Below are 17,410 nucleotides of genomic sequence, written 5' to 3'. Positions count from 1 at the left end.
TAAGATCAATTCTTTCCAAACTCATTTGTAGATAGGATGCAATCTCAGCCAAAATCCTAGCAGGCTCTTTTGTCTTCCTTAAATGTTTGATGGATTTCCTTCCCCAGGAAATGCAAACTAATCTGTAGGGTCAGAAAAGAGATCAGAGGTACCTCTTGAGCAGGGAAGGGCCATGAGAAGTTTCTCATGGGTGATGGCTGTACGTAAGGTCACCATCCTAACTGTGGCGATGATCGCAGGTGTGTGTTTATGTCAGACTGGTGATCTGGACCCTTAAACATGTTCACTGTGCTGTGTCTGAGTGACCCCTCAGGCCATTTCAAAATATTTTGAATTGCAGCTATTAGACGAAATTTTGTCCTGATTTTTTCAGAGAAGAAATCATGAGTGTTTTCCTTGTTGTAACATAAAATCATAGCCATAATTTATAAGAGGAACATAACATTCTCGAATTATTTTAGCAATTAAAGATTTAAAATTAATCATAAAAACGTATTCAAGGCAAAACTGTAATGATAATTTAGAAAGTCAGTGTTTGCAGGGGTTTTGGGGGAGGGCTGAATCAGTGGAGCAGGGTGATTTGGGGCAGTGGGATCCATGCAGCACGGTGCATCTGCTACATCTCACAGAACTTTACGTGAGTGAGGCTTATATGCAAAAGGAAAAAGTGAGTGAGGAAGTTGGGGATTCCAGGGTGGCATGCAGAAATGTGACAGGCAACCCAACTGTGTTACAAATACATGAAGTGACTTCCCTGGGGGCTGGGGAAGGTGCAGGGTTCTGTCCTTGGGGGCTCCACAAGGAGCCCTCCCCTGGGACTCAATACCACCTGGGAACATCTGATTTCCTGTTACTCATATTGGGTTTCTCCAAAGAGCAACAGTCAACCCTCTGTGAAAAATGGTCACACCACCGTCAGTCAGTGGACAGCATGGGCTCAGGGCAGAGAGGACTCTTGGGGTCCACTATATGGCTCTCCCATTCTCTGGCTAGTGAGCTCAGGGTGCTCCTTTACCCTCCCTGATCCTTGGTTTCCTCATCTCTAGAATGGAGTAATGTGAGCACCTGCTTCCCAGAGCTATGGAGGGCTTTAATGAGGTGGGGCAATTCAGCACTTGGCCACTGCCTGCAGATACGCCCTCATAAGGTGTGAGCTCTGAGGAGTTGGTACAGAAGGCATACCCCATCACCCCAAGAGATTTCATTTCTTTACCCACTCATCCAGCCACAGACCCATTTGCCCACCCACTCATCCATCCATCCATTAACCTACCCATGCACCCATACACCCACTATCCATCCACCCACCCATTCACACATCCACCCACCCACCCACCTACCCATCCATTCACTATCCAACCCTCCACCCATCCATCCCACCCACCCATCCATTCATCCATCCACCCTCCCACCCAGCCATCTACCCATCCACCCACCCACCCATCTACCCACCCATCCATCCATCTCTTTACCTACGTATCCACCTATTCATCCATTCATCCATCCGTCCATCCATCCATCTGTCCATCCATCCATCCATGCATGCATCCATCCACCCATCCATCCACTATCTTACCATCCAACCATCCATCCGTCCACTCATCATCCACCCATCCCCCATCCTCCCCCATCCCTCCCTCCCTCCCTCAACCACCACCCAGAAGAAAAGTTACTGAACACATCTACTGTGAAGCTGGTCCATGGAGGAGCCCACATAGGCTGCTGCCCTCGAGGCACTTAAGGCAAAAAGGCCAGGAGTGGTACACTTTGTGTCCAGGGTAGTGAAGACAATGGTCAGGGCAAGGGCATGACATTTGGGGCAGATCTCAAGGTGGGGGTGACTACCCAAAGGTGGCTGGTATTCTGAAGCACAGTGGCCCTTTCCTCATGGGGAGGCCAGCCCAGTGAACACCTGTGCGGTGGAGCCCAGGCCAAGAAGACCAAACTGCTGACTTGTCCTTTCCCCATTCTCACCCAGACTAAATACTTCTGTGCGCTTACCTGCCCACCCTTTACATCCGTCTGGGGGGAGGGTAAGTTAACATCCTACTAATAAATCCTTGCAGTCCAGGGGCAGATGATGTGGGACCTGGAACTGCACACCCCAGATCTTTCAGCATCTTTGAAGGTGTGGGAAGTGGACATGCTGCGATGTCCGAGTTCCCTTCTGTTGTCTTGGGGAGGACATGGGGAGGAGGTGGGCATGGCTGCTGCTTTGTTTGCCTGCTCTTGAGTCCTCAGATGCTCGCTTGCCAGGGACTCTGTCCCTGTGGCTGGCTGGGGCTGGAGTCTCCCTGGGTGTCCATGGGCTGAGAACCCATAATTTCTCTGGGCGCACCCTCCATCTGCCTGACGAGGCTCTGCCGAGCTGTGGAGCTGGGGCTGGGCGTGGGGTCGGAGGGAGAGAGAGAGATTTATTTTAAGGAATTGTGGGGGCTGCAAGTCTGAAGCCTGCAGGGTGGGCCTGCAGGCTGGACACCAGGGAAGAGCTGATGTTGCGGCTGCAGACCAAAGGCCATCTGGAAGCAGAATTCTTTCCTCCTGGGGGACCTCCGTCTTTTTCCTCTTAGAGCCTTCGACTGGTAGGATAAGGCCCACCCACATTATGAAGGGTGATCTATTCACATGTAAAACATACCTTCACAGCAACATGTAGACTGGTGTTTTATTGGTACCATGGCCTAGCCCTGTTGACACATGAAATTAACCTTCACACCAGGTGACTCAAAACGGGGACTTGGCAGGCTGGGGACGCACCTGCTATCTTCAGGTCTCTCTGGCAGGTGTGAGGCTTCCTCTTTCCTTTCTTCTTCCTCCCCTCCCCCACAACCCCCATCCCCATTTCCCCCATTCCCTCCCCTACACCCTCCCCCACAACCCCTCCACTTCCTGATGAGTCAGGTTTGTGGACAGAAAGCAGTGGGACAGTCACTTTAGGCCATTTCATGACGTCTTTGTGGCCTCCTCCCTGTGGTAAATTTGTGTAGTCCTTGGGAACAGTGTCTTGTCAGGGTAAACACTGCTGGGTGTGGGGTCTGGCAGGGAGGCTCCGGGTGTCCTGGGCCCTGTGCTGGGGGTCCGCCTGTCAGGGATGGGGTCATCGTCTCCTCAACAGCCTCCCGGCTGCTGCTAGGCAGGGCTGTGTCCTCCACTGGGGACCAGGGGTGGGGGGTCCCCGTGGGGTCCAGGGGGAGAACATGCTCCAGCTGCAGAAGGGACACTTCCAGGGCAGACACTCTTCTTCCCACGTCCGTCCACGTGGTAAAGGTGATGGGGGTACGTGTCTCAGTGTACCAGGCGTCTGTTGCCCTATTTGGGCATTTCCGTCCGGTACGGAGCAGAGCCTGCACCCCACTGACTCACCTGTAAGGGGCCCCATGACCACAGTGAGAAAGACCAGCTGGCTGTGGGGATTGACCAGGGGTGCAATGGAGCACTGAGCATGGGAAGCTGACCCAGACTCTGCTGGGGTGGTGGGGCGACGCTGGTCACCCCGGCCTGACGGAGCCTTCACCACCACCTTCTACGGGCTCCTTCCCACCACGCGCTCTGAGTCTCCACCCCGTGCCTGGCAGCCTGATGTCACTGTTCCTCGGGGCCCTACCTGAGACCCTGTGACAGGGCTGGGAGTGTTAGGTTCAGACCTCTGGGCCTCAGGTCAGCACTGCTGCCCCATACATAGGAGACATAGGGCTGACCTCAGACCCCAGTAGTGAATTCCCACCTTCTCAATCCAAGGGGAGAATCCCACCTTCTCAGTCCCAGGGGAGGACCCCACCTTCTCAGTCCCAGGGGAGGACCCCACCTTCTCAGTCCCAGGAGAGGACCCCGCTTTCTCAGTCCCAGGGGAGGTCCCCACCTTCTCAGTTCCAGGGGAAGATCCCACCTTCTCAGTCCCAGGGGAAGATCCCACCTTCTCAGTCCCAGGAGAGGACCCCACTTTCTCAGTCCCAGGAGAAGACCCCACCTTCTCAGTCCCAGGGTAGGACCCCACCTTCTCAGTCCCAGGAGAGGACCCCACCTTCTCAGTCCCAGGGGAAGATCCCACCTTCTCAGTCCCAGGGGAAGACCCCACTTTCTGAGTCCCAGGGGAGGACCCCACCTTCTGAGTCCCAGGGGAGGACCCCACCTTCTGAGTCCCAGGAGAGGACCCCGCCTTCTCAGTTCCAGGAGAGGACCCCGCCTTCTCAGTCCCAGGGGAGGGCACCACCTTCTCAGTCCCAGGAGAGGACCCCACCTTCTCAGTCCCAGGGGAAGATCCCACCTTCTCAGTCCCAGGGGAGGACACTGCATCTCCATCCCAGGGGAGGACCCCACCTTCTCAATCCCAGGAGAGGACCCCACCTTCTCCGTCCCAGGGGAGGACCCCACCTTCTCCATCCCAGGGGAGGACTCTCGCCTGTCACACTCAAGGCAGGAGAGGCTGGACTGGGTGTCCAGTGTGGCGCCAGAATTTCTCTGAACCCCACCAGGGCAGAGGAAGACTGTCATGGAAAATCAATGCCTCTGGGGGCTGCAAGGGGGCCCCCGTCCTTGGGTTTCCCCAGGGCTCGGTGCCAGCCTATTTGGCCCCACAGGGAAGTGGACAATGGGCCCGTGGGCCCATCTGGCTCTGGTTTCCTAATCCCTCTTGCTCCTGGCTCAGGCCACCCACTCGTGCCTGGGTCCCTGGGCTCTGGAGGAGAGGACAGTTGCTGGGCCTGGGGCTCACGGTGCAGCGGGGTGGGAGAAGGGACTACATCCCAGGCCCACAGGGAGGTGCTGGCCAAGGTGCTCACTGTTGCCGGGCACTTGCTCTGGTCATACGTCTGAGGGGAGCCTGGCTCAGGGAAACAGGGGGTCCCACACCCCCGTCCGCTCGGTGTCCACCTTGCCCAGGATCTCAGTGATTGTCGAGATGAGTGCTGCCCACTTGCCCTGAAGCTTGGGAACCACTAGGTCATGATTTGAGGAGTCCGAGCATTCCGTTCTCCCCGAACTTCCCAGAAGATGAAGTTCTGGGCCCACAAGGGAGGCGCCAGCCTGGGGCTGTGTCTGGGCCACTTCCCCTCGGGGACGTCCGCTCCCAGCCTCCAGCCAGGCCTTCCGTGCCCCACAGGGTGTGTTTCAGTTAAGCGTCCCCTGGCTGGGCTTCCCAAGTTCCAATTACAGCTAATTCCAGAGACTGGCTCTGCCTGGGAACGCGAGGGGATTAGAGGGTGTGCCGGGGTTGGGGGCCGGACATGGGGCTGCCAGTGGGAACGGGCCAAGGGGCAGAGTCCACACGAGATGGGGCAGCCCCTGGACCTCCCAGGAGCCCACACGTTCCCCGGCTTGGGGGCCTCGGGCCCCTGGGAGGGGAGGCTGGGGGACCAGAGTGGGAGAGAGGAGCAGACATGGGGCAGTGGTCCTGTCTGGGAGCCCCCCTCGGGGAAGAGCCTCGTTCAAGCCTGGCTCTGTGGGGACGCTGGGCAGGGTGGGCTGGGGCCGGGAGGGGCACGCGCCTGCCAGGGTGTGGTGGCACAGGACCTCCGTGCTGGGCCCGGTCCTGCTCGTCGCTGGGAGGGCGTGTGTCGGAACTGGGGTCACTGGTGCTGAGGCATCTTGAAGAGGGCTACCTTTACCGAGGGCTCAATAAAGATTAACCGCAGATAACTTGAATCAATATTTCCAAGGTGGCACCTCAGGAGCCCCCGCAGCTGTTTTCTTGATAACCTGGCAAACGCCCCACCCACCCCTCGCCCCTCCCCTGCTCTCCCCGCCTCTGCCGGTCCTGCTGGGCCATATAAGGCCCGGACCCCTGCCCCGGTTGCTCTCCCTGCCGCCCTTCTGAGCCACCATGGGGCTGCCACTAGCCCGCCTGGTGGCCGTCTGCCTGGCCCTGAGCTCGGCTGGGGGTGCAGAGCTCCAGAGAGGTGAGAGGTGGCAGGAAGGCCGGGGCGGCCCGGAGCAGACGTTCTCCCTGGGAGTAGGTGGCCCTGCTCTGCCCAGCCTCTGGGGTACACCACTTGGGCCGGGCGTCCTGCCCCCCAAACCCTGCTGGCTTTGGGTGGAGGAGAGGAAGGAGGGAAGGTGGTCTTGGGTTCGTGCCGTCCCTTTGAAGGTGATCTCCTGGCCCGAATGCGTGTCTGGGAGGTGGTGCCTGTTGGAAACACCCGAGCTGAGCCTTTGTCCAGGGGCGTGTGGGGCAGGCAGGGGCAAGTAAGAGGGGCCGAGTGTCAGGGACCTTGGAGGGCCAAGGCCAAGACGGCCTTCTGCAGCGTGGGGTGTTTGGCCACATGATGAAGGAGTCGTTCCAGAAAAGACTGCTAGTGTAGGATGGGGACATCTCCATCCCGTGGGGGTTGGGCGACAAAGCCACTGGAGGGGAGCCGACCTCCAATGTTTGGACACGGTGTGGGCGCCGTCTGAGCGTGCGGGGACACAGTCCCACTGGAACTGTGGGGTGGCGGGAGCAGTGGGAGGGTACGTGGATTCTGGCGGTGACAGGGTGGGGGACGCTGGGCCGGGCGGACAGGGTGCCCAGGGTTCCGGAAAGCCCCTCTGCCCCCGCTGCCTGCCCGGCAAATGTCCTCATTCTGTGCCAGGCTCAGGTGCAAGGGTGTGGCAGCTGGTGATGTCCTTTCGGGGGTCTGAGACCCCCCGGGCGGGGTGACCAAGGCCAGCAGGGGCCACTCCCGCAGGACGGCCTCACGGAGGGTCCTTGGAGGGCGGCTGCCGGGCGGGGCCGTGGGACGGGCCTCCTGGGGGCCGGGCTGCTCACCCCTGCGTGCCCCTGTTCCCCCAGAGGGCAGGACCCAGAACCACGGCCACAGCGTCTGCAGCACTTGGGGCGACTTCCACTACAAGACCTTCGACGGGGACGTCTTCCGCTTCCCGGGCCTGTGCGACTACAACTTCGCGTCCGACTGCAGGGACTCCTACAAGGAGTTCGCCGTGCACCTGAGGCGGAGCTCGGGCGGCGACGGGGGGCACCCCCAGCTCGAGTACATCCTGGTGAACATCAAGGACGACACCATCTACCTCACCCGCCAGCTGGCTGTGGTCAACGGGGCCACGTGAGTGGGCGCGAGGGACTCCTGGTCCCGTGGGGCGGCTACCGCCCCTCTGCTGGGGCCCCAGGCAGCATCCACTGTTACCCAGGCTCGAGTTACAGAAGGGGGAGCAGGCGGGAGCCCCTCCCGCTCCCGGGCAATTGTCCCCCATTGTCTCTGCAACAATGGGGCTCTAAGCTGCATTCCTGCCCAGCGCCTTTGTCTCCCCCCCCCCCACTGTCTCCGTGGGGTGGGTACAGGCCCACGGAGCAGAGCTGGGGTGAGCTAGCGCCTGGGCCAGCCCGGGTTAGGGGTGGGCAGAGCCTGGCTCCGAGGACAGGGCCCTGAGGGTGGCTGCGGACAGGGACACAGGCAGGCAGAGGGTGGAGGGCCCCAAGGAGCCCAGCCAGCCCAGGTGGCCCAAGCTGGCCCAGAGGGCGGCCACGCTGTCGGCGGCCCCGGCATGGCTGCCTGGGAGCCGAGGCCACCCCACCCACCCGACGCGCAGACTCAGGCCCGCCTGGCAGGGGGATGGCGGAGGGCCTGCCGCGGGGGGTGACTCTCGCCCGGCACCCCTGCCCCAGGGTCAGCACGCCGCACTACAGCTCCGGACTGCTTATCGAGAACAGCGATGCTTACACCAAAGTGTACTCCCGAGCTGGACTCACGCTCATGTGGAACCGGGAAGACTCGCTCATGGTGGGTGCAGCCCCATGTGAGCCCGGGGGCCGGGTTCCACCACCAGGCCTCTGGGAACCTGGGAGAGCACGGGACCCTTGTCACGAGGGGTTCTGCCGTGGGCTGGCAGTGCCGTGGGGGCGCAGATTCGCAGCCGAGGTGCGGCCGTGCAGCCCGCCCAGGGAGCGGCCCCTTGGGCCTGGGGAGCCGGGCTGGCCTTTCCCCGTCCCAAACCCCTCCTGGTCCTCAGTGACCCCTGGTGCCAGGACGGCCCGGGCTGACCGCAGCCCTCTGGCCACCCCCGACGCCCACTCAGAGGAGGCGCTGAGGCTGGCTGTGGGAGGCTCACCCTGGCTGCCGCGGCCTGTGGTCTTGCGGGCCCCCAGCCCCTCACCTGCACCTGCCTCCTCTTCCCCCAACAGCTGGAGCTGGACAGTAAGTTCCAGAACCACACGTGTGGCCTCTGCGGGGACTACAATGGCCTGCAGACCTACTCCGAGTTCCTCTCTGACGGTGAGGGCCTCCTCGGAGGCATGGCGGGCGGGGCGGGTGGGGCGGGCGTGCAGGCTCTGGGCGTCCCCCGCTGACGGGCTGTGTCCCCAGGTGTGCTCTTCAGCGCCCTCGAGTTTGGTAACATGCAGAAGATCCACAAGCCCGAGGTCGTGTGCGACGACCCCCGAGGAGGCGCCGGCCCTGGAGTCCTGCTCAGAGCACGTGAGTCGCTGGCCGGGACCCCTGCCTGGGGGAGGAGCCGTTCCTGGGCTGGGGGTCTATGGACAACACGGAGAAGAGGTGGGCATGGGCCGGCCTCACCGCGCTCCCGTGTGCGTCCGCAGCGCGCCGAGTGCGAGAAGCTGCTGACGGCCACGGCCTTCGCGGACTGCCTGGGCCTGGTGCCGCTGGAGCTGTACGTGCAGGCGTGTGTGCAGGACCGCTGCCAGTGCCCGTCGGGCACCTCCTGCGTCTGCAGCACCCTCGCCGAGTTCTCCCGCCAGTGCTCCCACGCGGGCGGGCAGCCCGGCAATTGGAGGACCTCCGAGCTCTGCCGTAAGAGCCGCGCTGCTGCCAGGGTGGGTGGGGAGGCGGGCACCCATGGGGCCCTGAGTGTTGGGGGGCCTCTGGGGGCAGGGCGGCCCAGCGCCCTGGCCCGGGAGGAGCCGCGTCTGTGCCCTGCTCCCTGGCCCACTGCACTCCCCTCCCCTCGGTGTATGTGCCCACGGTGCCCGCTCAGGGGCCTGCCTTTGCCCTTCTAGCCAAGAGCTGCCCCGGGAACATGGTCTACCTGGAGAGCGGCTCGCCCTGCATGGACACCTGCTCACATCTGGAGGTTAGCAGCCTGTGTGAGGAGCACCGCATGGACGGCTGCTTCTGCCCGGAAGGTGTGTGCGGTGGAGGCCGTGGGGCGGGGGCTGGGGGTGGGGGCGCTGCCCCGATGTGGCCCCCTCAGGCCGGTGCACCCAGGGACCCAGGGGCAGCTGTGTGGGGGGTGGGGGCAGCAACAGTGCCGGAAGCGAGGAGCGGTGCCCCTTTCCCTGGAGAATGCCGAAGACCCCCCAGCATACACACTGGTGGCTTTGGGGAGTCTCACTGGGGGGACACCTTCCCGGTCATCACTCCGTGGGCACATGTCCTGCTGCCCCACTCACGGAGCCTGGAGGCCCCCAGGAAGGTGGTCTGGAGCCAGGCTCCCACAGCACGGGGAGGGGTCACAGGTGTTGCCCAAAGGACCAGAGGCACCTGCGGGGATAGCCCCACTTTCCGCACGCCGGCCTGGGGCTGTGGCCCCACCAGCGGGAGCCCCGGTGTGGGGATTCCGGCCTTTCGGAGGCTGGCCGACTGTAACGTCACGTCCCGCATCGTCCAGGCACCGTGTACGATGACATCGCAGGCAGCGGCTGCATCCCCGTGAGCCAGTGCCACTGCAAGCTTCACGGGAGCCTGTACTCCCCCGGCCAGCAAATCAGCAGCGACTGCGAGGAGTGGTGGGTCCGGGGCCCAGGGCTTGGGGGTGGCACGGCTGGGTGGCAGGGCTGGGGGTACAGGGCTGGGGTGGCACGGCTGGGGCCGGCAGGCTGGGGTGGGATGGCTGGGGCTGGGAGCTGGGGGTGCAGGGCTGGGGTGGCAGGGCTGGGGTGGTAGGACTGGGGGGCAGGGCTGGGGGGGCAGGGCTGGGGGGCAGGGCTGGGGGGGGCAGGGCTGGGGCCAGCAGGCTGGGGGTGCAGGGCTGGGGGGCAGGGCTGGGGGGGCAGGGTTGGGGGGGCAGGGCTGGGGCCGGTGGGCTGGGGGGCAGGGCTGGGGGTGCAGGGCCTGGGGCCAGCAGGCTGGGGACACAGGGCTTGGGGGGCAGGGCTGGGGGGGCAGGGCTAGGATGGCAGGGCTGGGACCAGCAGGCTGGGGGTGCAGGGCTGGGGCCGGCGGGCTGGGGGTGCAGGGCTGGGGTGGCAGGGCTGGAGGGTAGGGCTGGGGGGGCAGGGCTGGGGGGGGCAGGGCTGGGGCCGGTGGGCTGGGGGGGCAGGGCTGCTGGGGAAGCTGAACCTGACGCTGTGCTCCACCGCCCACAGCGTCTGTACCGCCGGCCGCTGGGTGTGCAAAGACCTGGCGTGCCCAGGCACCTGTGCCCTGGAGGGTGGTTCCCACATCACCACCTTCGACGGGAAGAAGTACACCTTCCACGGGGACTGCTACTACGTGCTGATCAAGGTAGCTGGCCAGGCAGCGGGCGGGCTGAGCTGGGGCCTGGCCCCGCGTCAGGCTCCATGTCAGTCACTACCACAGCCACTGTCCCCCGCAGGGCGACCACAACGACTCCTACGCCCTCCTGGGTGAGCTGGCCCCCTGCGGCTCCACGGACAAGCAGACCTGCCTGAAGACAGTGGTGCTGTTGGCCGACGACAAGAAGAACGTGGGTGCCCCCCACCCCCCCGCCCAGTACCCCAGGGTCCCCGGGGACCTTCTCAGCCCGGCCGTCCCCTCTGCCCCTCCTGCAGGTGCTGGTCTTCAAGTCGGACGGCAGCGTCCTGCTGAATGAGCTGCAGGTGAACCTGCCCCACGTGACAGGTGAGCCCCGCCGCCGGGGCGCCCAGCGGGGTTGGGGGCTGCTGGTGGGAGGGCGGCCCCACGGCTCGAGAGCCCCTGCTGACCAGCCGGGGCCCCTGCCGCCTGCCTTGCAGCCAGCTTCTCCATCTTCCAACCGTCCTCCTACCACCTCCTGGTGAGCACTGCCTCCGGCCTCAGCCTGCAGGTCCAGCTCGTGCCTGTCATGCAGCTCTTCGTGACGCTGGGCCAGGCTGCCCAGGGCCGCGTGCAGGGTGAGTGGTGCCCTTGGGTAGCCCCCACAGAGGCCCCGCTCAGGGCCTGCCCCCCAGCGCCTGCCCCCCAGTGCCCTGCCCCTTCCTAACCCTTTCCTGGCCCCTCAGGCCTCTGCGGGAATTTCAACGGCCTGGAAGGGGATGACTTTAAGACGGCCGGTGGGCTGGTGGAGGCCACGGGGGCCGGCTTCGCCAACACCTGGAAGGCCCAGTCGAGCTGCCAGGACAAGCTGGACTGGCTGGATGACCCCTGCTCCCTCAACATCGAGAGCGGTGAGGCTCAGCCTCGTGGGGCGTGTGAGGCTCCCAGGGGGACGTGGCACGCGGGTGGGGGCAGGTGGAGGCCCGGTGGCCAGCCCATTCACCTGCTGCTTTCTGCCACATGGCTGGTTTATGGTGGCCCTTGGTGGCTGTCCGCCAAGAGACACAGCAAAGGGGCCCGCCTGCTCGTTAATCACTGGGTGGTGGCTCCCGTCCTGGGGCTGGTCTGGTGCCATGACCGCACGCCCTCCCACCCACCATGCCGCCCACCACGTCTGGGGAGGTCGAGCGAGGGGAGGCGGTGGGTGTCCCTCCTTACAAGGGGCGTGGTCTTGCACGGAGCTGGAGGAGCCTGGGTGGCCAGGCAGCTGGGCTCAGGAGACCTGCTGGAGGGCTCTGCCCCCACTGAGGCTCTGACCCCCTCTCCAGCCAACTATGCCGAGCACTGGTGCTCCCTCCTGAAGAAGGCAGAGACCCCCTTCGGCCGGTGCCACTCAGCCGTGGACCCCTCGGACTATTACAAGGTGGGTGGGATCCGCATGTGCACTCCTCACCACCTGATCCGTGCCAGCAAGGTGTGCTCTGTGCCCGGGCTGAGCCTGACCCTGCCTGCCGGGCTGCCGCTCGAAGCTGCTGGGCGTGTTTGTGCAAGCACACGTGTGTGTGTGTGCATGCGTGTATGTGCACCTTGCAGGGACGTAAGCCTGTGTGTGAACGTGCACAGGTGTCTGAGTGTGCACACCTGTGTGTGCAGGTGGGTGTCTGTGCCCACCCTCTTCCCTCCCTCACTGCCTGCCTCCTTCGCCCCCAGAGGTGCAAATACGACACGTGTAACTGCCAGAACAGCGAGGGCTGCATGTGTGCCGCGCTGTCCTCTTACGCCCGCGCCTGTGCCTCTAAGGGCGTCATGCTGTGGGGCTGGCGGGAGCAAGTCTGCAGTGAGTGCCATCCTCTGCGGCGTCCGGTGTGCCCCGTGGCGGGAGGGGTCAGCCCACCGCGGCAGCCCTCTGCTGCTCTTTGCTCGTGGCCTCCAGCGTGGAGGGACTCCCGTGGGCTCTCGTGGGCCCCTTGGCTGGGCGGGCAGATGCCCGTCCTGGACAGAGCGGGGCTTGGGGTGGCCTGCGGGGAGGGGAGCTGGGGGCCGTCCCTCCACGCCTCACGCTGACCCCTCCGCTCTCCGCAGATGAGGACGTGGGCTCCTGCCCCAACTCACAGGTGTTCCTGTACAACCTGACCAGCTGCCAGCCCACCTGCCGCTCGCTCTCCGAGGCCGACACCCACTGCCTTCAGGGCTTCGCGCCCGTGGATGGCTGCGGCTGCCCCGACGACACCTTCCTGGACGAGAAGGGCCGCTGTGTGCCCCTGGCCAAGTGCTCCTGCTACCACCGTGGCCTCTACCTGGAGGCCGGGGAGGTGGTGCTGAGGCAGGAGGAGCGCTGGTGAGTGGTGGCCTCAGTGGGGAGCGTCCCCGTGTCCACCCCCTTCCCCTGGAGCCACGCCCGCTCACCTCCCCCCCTTCCCCGCAGCGTCTGCCGGAACGGGAGGCTGAACTGCATGCAGGTCCGGCTGCTCGGCCAGAGTAAGTAGATGCTGCCGTGGGTATGGCTTCCTGCGCCCACCCCGTCCCTGCTGGCCCAGCCCCCACCCCAACTTCCGTTGAGGCGAGGTGGCCCTCTCTGTCCCTCAGGCTGCGCCGCCCCCAAGATCCATGTTGACTGCAGCAACCTGACCGCACTAACCATCCAGAGCCCACGGCCTACCAGCTGCCAGACACTGGCTGCCGGCCACGTGAGTGTGGGGGGCTGCCCGCGGGGGAGGGCGCGGACTGGCTTCCTCACTGGACCTGGGGTCTGGATGCCGGTCCTTCACATGCCTGGGCCGCACTGGCCCTCCCGTCCCTGGGGGCCCCTGCCCAGCCCCCGGAGGGCTCGGGGCCTGTGCAGGGATCCCTGGCCAGCAGCCCTCGCCGTCTCCCGGCCCAGGTGTGAGCCCGAGAGAGGAGAGAGGGCAGGGGTCGGGGCGGGGAAGGGACAAAAGGGTGTCTGCAGCGTGAGGAGAGGGGGCAGGCACGGGAAGGGCCGGCTTGGCCATCGGGGCCTGAAGCCCGCTCTCCGGCCCCTGCAGTACCAGACGGAGTGCGTCAGCGGCTGCGTCTGCCCGGACGGGCTGATGGATGACGGCCGCGGCGGGTGTGTCGTGGAGGAGGAGTGCCCGTGCGTGCACAACAAGGACCTGTACTCCCCCGGGGACAAGATCAAGGTGGACTGCAACACCTGGTGAGTGGCCTGGTCCGGTGGACCCTGGCCCCACGCGCTCTGGCGGGGGACGTGCCGCGGGGGTGCGGGGGCGGCACCATCCACACGGCCGAGGGTGTGGAGGTGTGGTGCGAGCCGCTGGCGGGGCCGTCCACACGGCACTGCCCGGCCAGGCTGCCCTCTGAGCGGGGTGGGGGTGGACCTGGGCTGCTGCGGCCCCTCCAGGCCCTCTTCCCCCTCTCCTCAGCACCTGCCGGCAAGGCCGCTGGGCGTGCACCGAGTCCCTGTGCTACGGCTCCTGCTCCGTCTATGGCAGTGGCCACTACATCACCTTTGATGGGAAGTACTATGATTTCGACGGGCACTGCTCCTACGTGGCGGCTCAGGTGAGGCCAAGAACCTGCCCGGCCCCGGTCCCGGGGCCCCACGCCACACTCGGAGCTGCCGTCAGCCCCTTGAGGGGGCCCCAGGGAAGGGGTCGGTGTTTTGGGCCAGCCCTGCCTCGGTCCGCCCGTTCTGTGACCCTAATCCACCCCGTGCGGGGAGTGAGGGGCTTGCGTGTGGGGTTGAGGGTCCTCCTGCCGCGTGGTCACCCCTCTTAGCAGAGGAGGGCTGTGGCTGTGCAAAGCCCAGCCGGGGTGGGGCCAGGGGGCACCGGTGGCCTGGCCGGTCCGGCTCACACCCCCTGTGGCCCCCAGGACTTCTGTGGCCAGAACTCCTCCTCGGGGTCCTTCAGCATCATCACCGAGAACGTTCCCTGTGGCACCACGGGCGTCACCTGCTCCAAGGCCATCAAGATCTTCTTGGGGGTGAGTGCCGCCTGACCCTGGGGACGCCTGAGCCCTCAGGGACCCTCGGAACCGGCCAGTGACGGGGCCTCTGCCCCGGCACAGAGGACGGAGCTGAAGCTGGAGGACAAGCGCCGTGTGGTGATCCAGCGGGACACGGGCCACCATGTGGCCTACAGCACCCGGGAGGTGGGCCAGTACCTGGTGGTGGAGGCCAGCATCGGCATCATCGTCATCTGGGACAAGAAGACCAGCATCTTCATCAAGTTGGCCCCGTCCTACAAGGTGCGTGGTGGCCCTCCCCCGCCTGCCCCTCCCGGTGCTGTCGGAGCCCCCGCACGGAGCCCCCGGCTCGCTGTCTCCGCAGGGCACGGTGTGCGGGCTGTGTGGAAACTTCGACCACCGCTCCAGCAATGACTTCACCACGAGGGACCACATGGTGGTGGACAGCGAGCTGGACTTTGGGAACAGCTGGAAGGAGGCCCCCACCTGTCCGGACGTGAGCATCACCCCGGATCCGTGCGCCCGGAATCCGCACCGCCTCTCCTGGGCCGAGAAGCAGTGCAGCCTCATCAAGAGCTCCGTCTTCGGCGTCTGCCACAGCAAGGTGCGGCGGGCTGTGGCAGGCCCGTGACCAGCCCGTGGCCGTGGGCTCGCGCTCGGTAGTCAGCCTGCCACCACCACGCGGCACCTTTCCTGCGGCTTCAGCTCCACCTTCTGTCCTTCCCTGGCTCAGCCCCTCCTCCTGCGCCTTCCGGGGAGGGAGGAAGGACGCCCGCAGCTCCGGCCATGGGGGGCGAGTGGAGGGTTGGCCGCCTGTCTCCGGGGAGGCTAGTGCTGGGTGACCGCACCCTGTCCCGGGGTGCGGAGCTCCTGGGCAGGTGTGGCCCCACGCGGGCGGTGCGGGCCCAGGGCACACGGAGCGTTCTCCCCCAGGTGGACCCCAAGCCCTTCTACGAGGCCTGCGTCCACGACTCCTGCTCCTGCGACACAGGCGGGGACTGTGAGTGCTTCTGCTCCGCCGTGGCCTCCTACGCTCAGGCGTGCACTAAGGAGGGGGCCTGCGTGTTCTGGAGGACGCCAGACCTGTGCCGTGAGTGTCTGCCTGTCCTGGGGCCGGGGGGCTGCGCTGGCAGTCCTTCCCCCTCGAAGCGATGGGCATATGGGGTCCCCTTTCTGCCTCCCTGGCCCCAGGGCCCAAGTGTTGCTCCTTGGGGGCTGTGCTGGCCTGGCCTCAGCCCTCCCTGAATCTGGCCACCTCCGCTCCCCGTCTGCAGCCATATTCTGTGACTACTACAACCCCCCAGACGAGTGTGAGTGGCACTACGAGCCCTGTGGGAACCGCAGCTTCGAGACCTGCAGGACCATCAACGGCATCCATTCTAACATCTCTGTGTCCTACCTGGAGGGTGAGCGGGCCTCAGGGGTGGAGGGACGGCGTCCCCGCGAGGGATGCCCCGTGGAGCTGGTGCCCTGACGTCCAGGTGGACCGGGGTCACCTTTCTTCAGAGTGTGCCCACGGAGCTGAGAGAGGCAGACAGGATCCAGGAGCGGACAGGGCCCCCAGGAAGCTGCAGGGCGGGACAAGCCAGGGTGTCCCAGACAGCGGGTCTGGGGGACTCTGCAGGGCCTCTGAGCCGAGAACTAGGGGCGTGATGAAGTGAGCCAGCTCTGGGAGGGAGCATCCTAGCCCGTGGGAAGGACATGGTTGGGTCAAGCTGGCTGTCCCTTTGGCCATATGGCAGCATACAGGGCCCAGTCGGGGGGGGGGGGGGGTCCAGGCCTCTGTCCTGTGGTTCCCTGGCCTTCCCAGAGGAACCTCCTGGAGAGAAGGACCTGCTGTGATGTGGGCGGTAGGTGGGGTGTGGTGGCCGTGGGGCCCTCCGCAGCGGTCCAAGCCCCATGCCCTGTGCCCGTCAGGCTGCTACCCCCAGTGTCCCAAGGGCAGGCCCATCTACGACGAGGACCTGAAACAGTGTGTCCGGGCTGACAAGTGCGGCTGCTACGTCGGGGACACCCGCTACCCGCCTGGAGGATCCGTCCCCACCGATAAGGACTGCCAGTCTTGGTACCTAAGCTCACGTGCCAGGCCCGGGGGAGGTCAGACACACGTGTACGCACGCGCACACACCCGCACGCACGCCACGCGCTCACACACGCAAGGGCACGCACGCGGCCACGTGTGCCCGCCACAGGAGCCAGGGCTTGGGGGCACGAGCTCCTGTCCACGGGCGGAGGTGAGCCTTCTCTTCACAGCCTCCTCTGCCCGCCGTTGCCGGCCTCACCTCGTCCTCCTCCTCTGCCCACAGTCCGAACCCGGCGACGGACTCGGAGCCACAGGAGGGCGGGAGGCCAGGGCGGGAGGCCAGGAGGGCCCGTCCCCGGGGTCTGAACTCTGCACTTGCTTTGCAGCGTGTGTACCAACACCTCGGAGGTCGTCTGCCGGCCCGAAGAAGGTAAGCTGCCCCCTGCGTCCACCCCGAGGGGGCCCCGGGAGAGCCTCCAGGCGGCCTGTGTCCGGACTCCGGGGGCGGGGCTCCGTCTCACCCTCCCCCGCCCGGTGGCCCCCCAGGGCCTTCCCCAGCTCAGAGCCGGCTCCGACTTGCCGCGGTCTCCCCCGCGCTGGTGACGGGAGCCGAGGTCGCCCGTCCGCCATCCCGCTTCTGTGCCCTTCAGGGTCCGGACGTGGAGTCCCGAGGGGGACTTGGTCCAGTGTATGTTAACGCTGGGGGACACCTGAGGGGTTCTGGAGAGTCTCTGTCTTGTTCCTGCCCTGCTCACCTGGGCCTCCCTCCTGCCCCCCAGGGAAGATTCTCAACTACACCCAGGATGGCTCCTTCTGCTACTGGGAGATCTGTGGCCCCAACGGGACGATAGAGAAACACTTCAACATCTGTGTAGTCTCCACCCCCCGGCCGCCCTCCACTACGATCCCCGTCACCCCCAGCAGCCCCGTCACCACCACCACCACCACCACCACCACCACCACCACCACCCCAACCACCAGCACAAGTAAGGCCCCAGGGCACGCCCCCCTCACCGCCAGGGCGTGCCTGCCTTCCCCCAAGCCCGGCGGAAGTGGCCCTTCCAGGGGCTGAAGGGGGACG

At 65.1% G+C, this 17,410-nt stretch overlaps 1 protein-coding gene across 1 annotated transcript in view; it reads left to right on the top strand.

Annotated features, from left to right (window-relative positions):
* The first annotated feature begins 5,808 nt into the window (after positions 1 to 5,808).
* The window catches only part of MUC2 (mucin 2, oligomeric mucus/gel-forming), a 31,824-nt gene continuing 20,222 nt past the window's right edge, over positions 5,809 to 17,410 (top strand). Inside the window, 29 exon segments of the mRNA XM_057317224.1 lie at positions 5,809 to 5,894; positions 6,767 to 7,037; positions 7,598 to 7,712; positions 8,114 to 8,204; positions 8,295 to 8,365; positions 8,367 to 8,405; positions 8,528 to 8,738; positions 8,945 to 9,070; positions 9,556 to 9,673; positions 10,253 to 10,391; positions 10,483 to 10,593; positions 10,679 to 10,748; positions 10,862 to 10,999; positions 11,108 to 11,272; positions 11,690 to 11,784; positions 12,072 to 12,198; positions 12,444 to 12,699; positions 12,787 to 12,839; positions 12,948 to 13,048; positions 13,385 to 13,536; positions 13,763 to 13,901; positions 14,214 to 14,324; positions 14,409 to 14,588; positions 14,671 to 14,910; positions 15,240 to 15,396; positions 15,581 to 15,712; positions 16,224 to 16,371; positions 16,716 to 16,759; positions 17,109 to 17,315. Of these exon segments, the coding sequence (XP_057173207.1) occupies positions 5,819 to 5,894; positions 6,767 to 7,037; positions 7,598 to 7,712; positions 8,114 to 8,204; positions 8,295 to 8,365; positions 8,367 to 8,405; positions 8,528 to 8,738; positions 8,945 to 9,070; positions 9,556 to 9,673; positions 10,253 to 10,391; positions 10,483 to 10,593; positions 10,679 to 10,748; positions 10,862 to 10,999; positions 11,108 to 11,272; positions 11,690 to 11,784; positions 12,072 to 12,198; positions 12,444 to 12,699; positions 12,787 to 12,839; positions 12,948 to 13,048; positions 13,385 to 13,536; positions 13,763 to 13,901; positions 14,214 to 14,324; positions 14,409 to 14,588; positions 14,671 to 14,910; positions 15,240 to 15,396; positions 15,581 to 15,712; positions 16,224 to 16,371; positions 16,716 to 16,759; positions 17,109 to 17,315 (3,883 nt within the window). The 5' untranslated portion in view covers positions 5,809 to 5,818.

This window comes from Ursus arctos, unplaced genomic scaffold (assembly GCF_023065955.2).
Source record: "Ursus arctos isolate Adak ecotype North America unplaced genomic scaffold, UrsArc2.0 scaffold_23, whole genome shotgun sequence".
Classification (NCBI taxonomy): domain Eukaryota; kingdom Metazoa; phylum Chordata; class Mammalia; order Carnivora; family Ursidae; genus Ursus; species Ursus arctos.
This window is presented reverse-complemented; position numbering and strand designations above follow the sequence as displayed.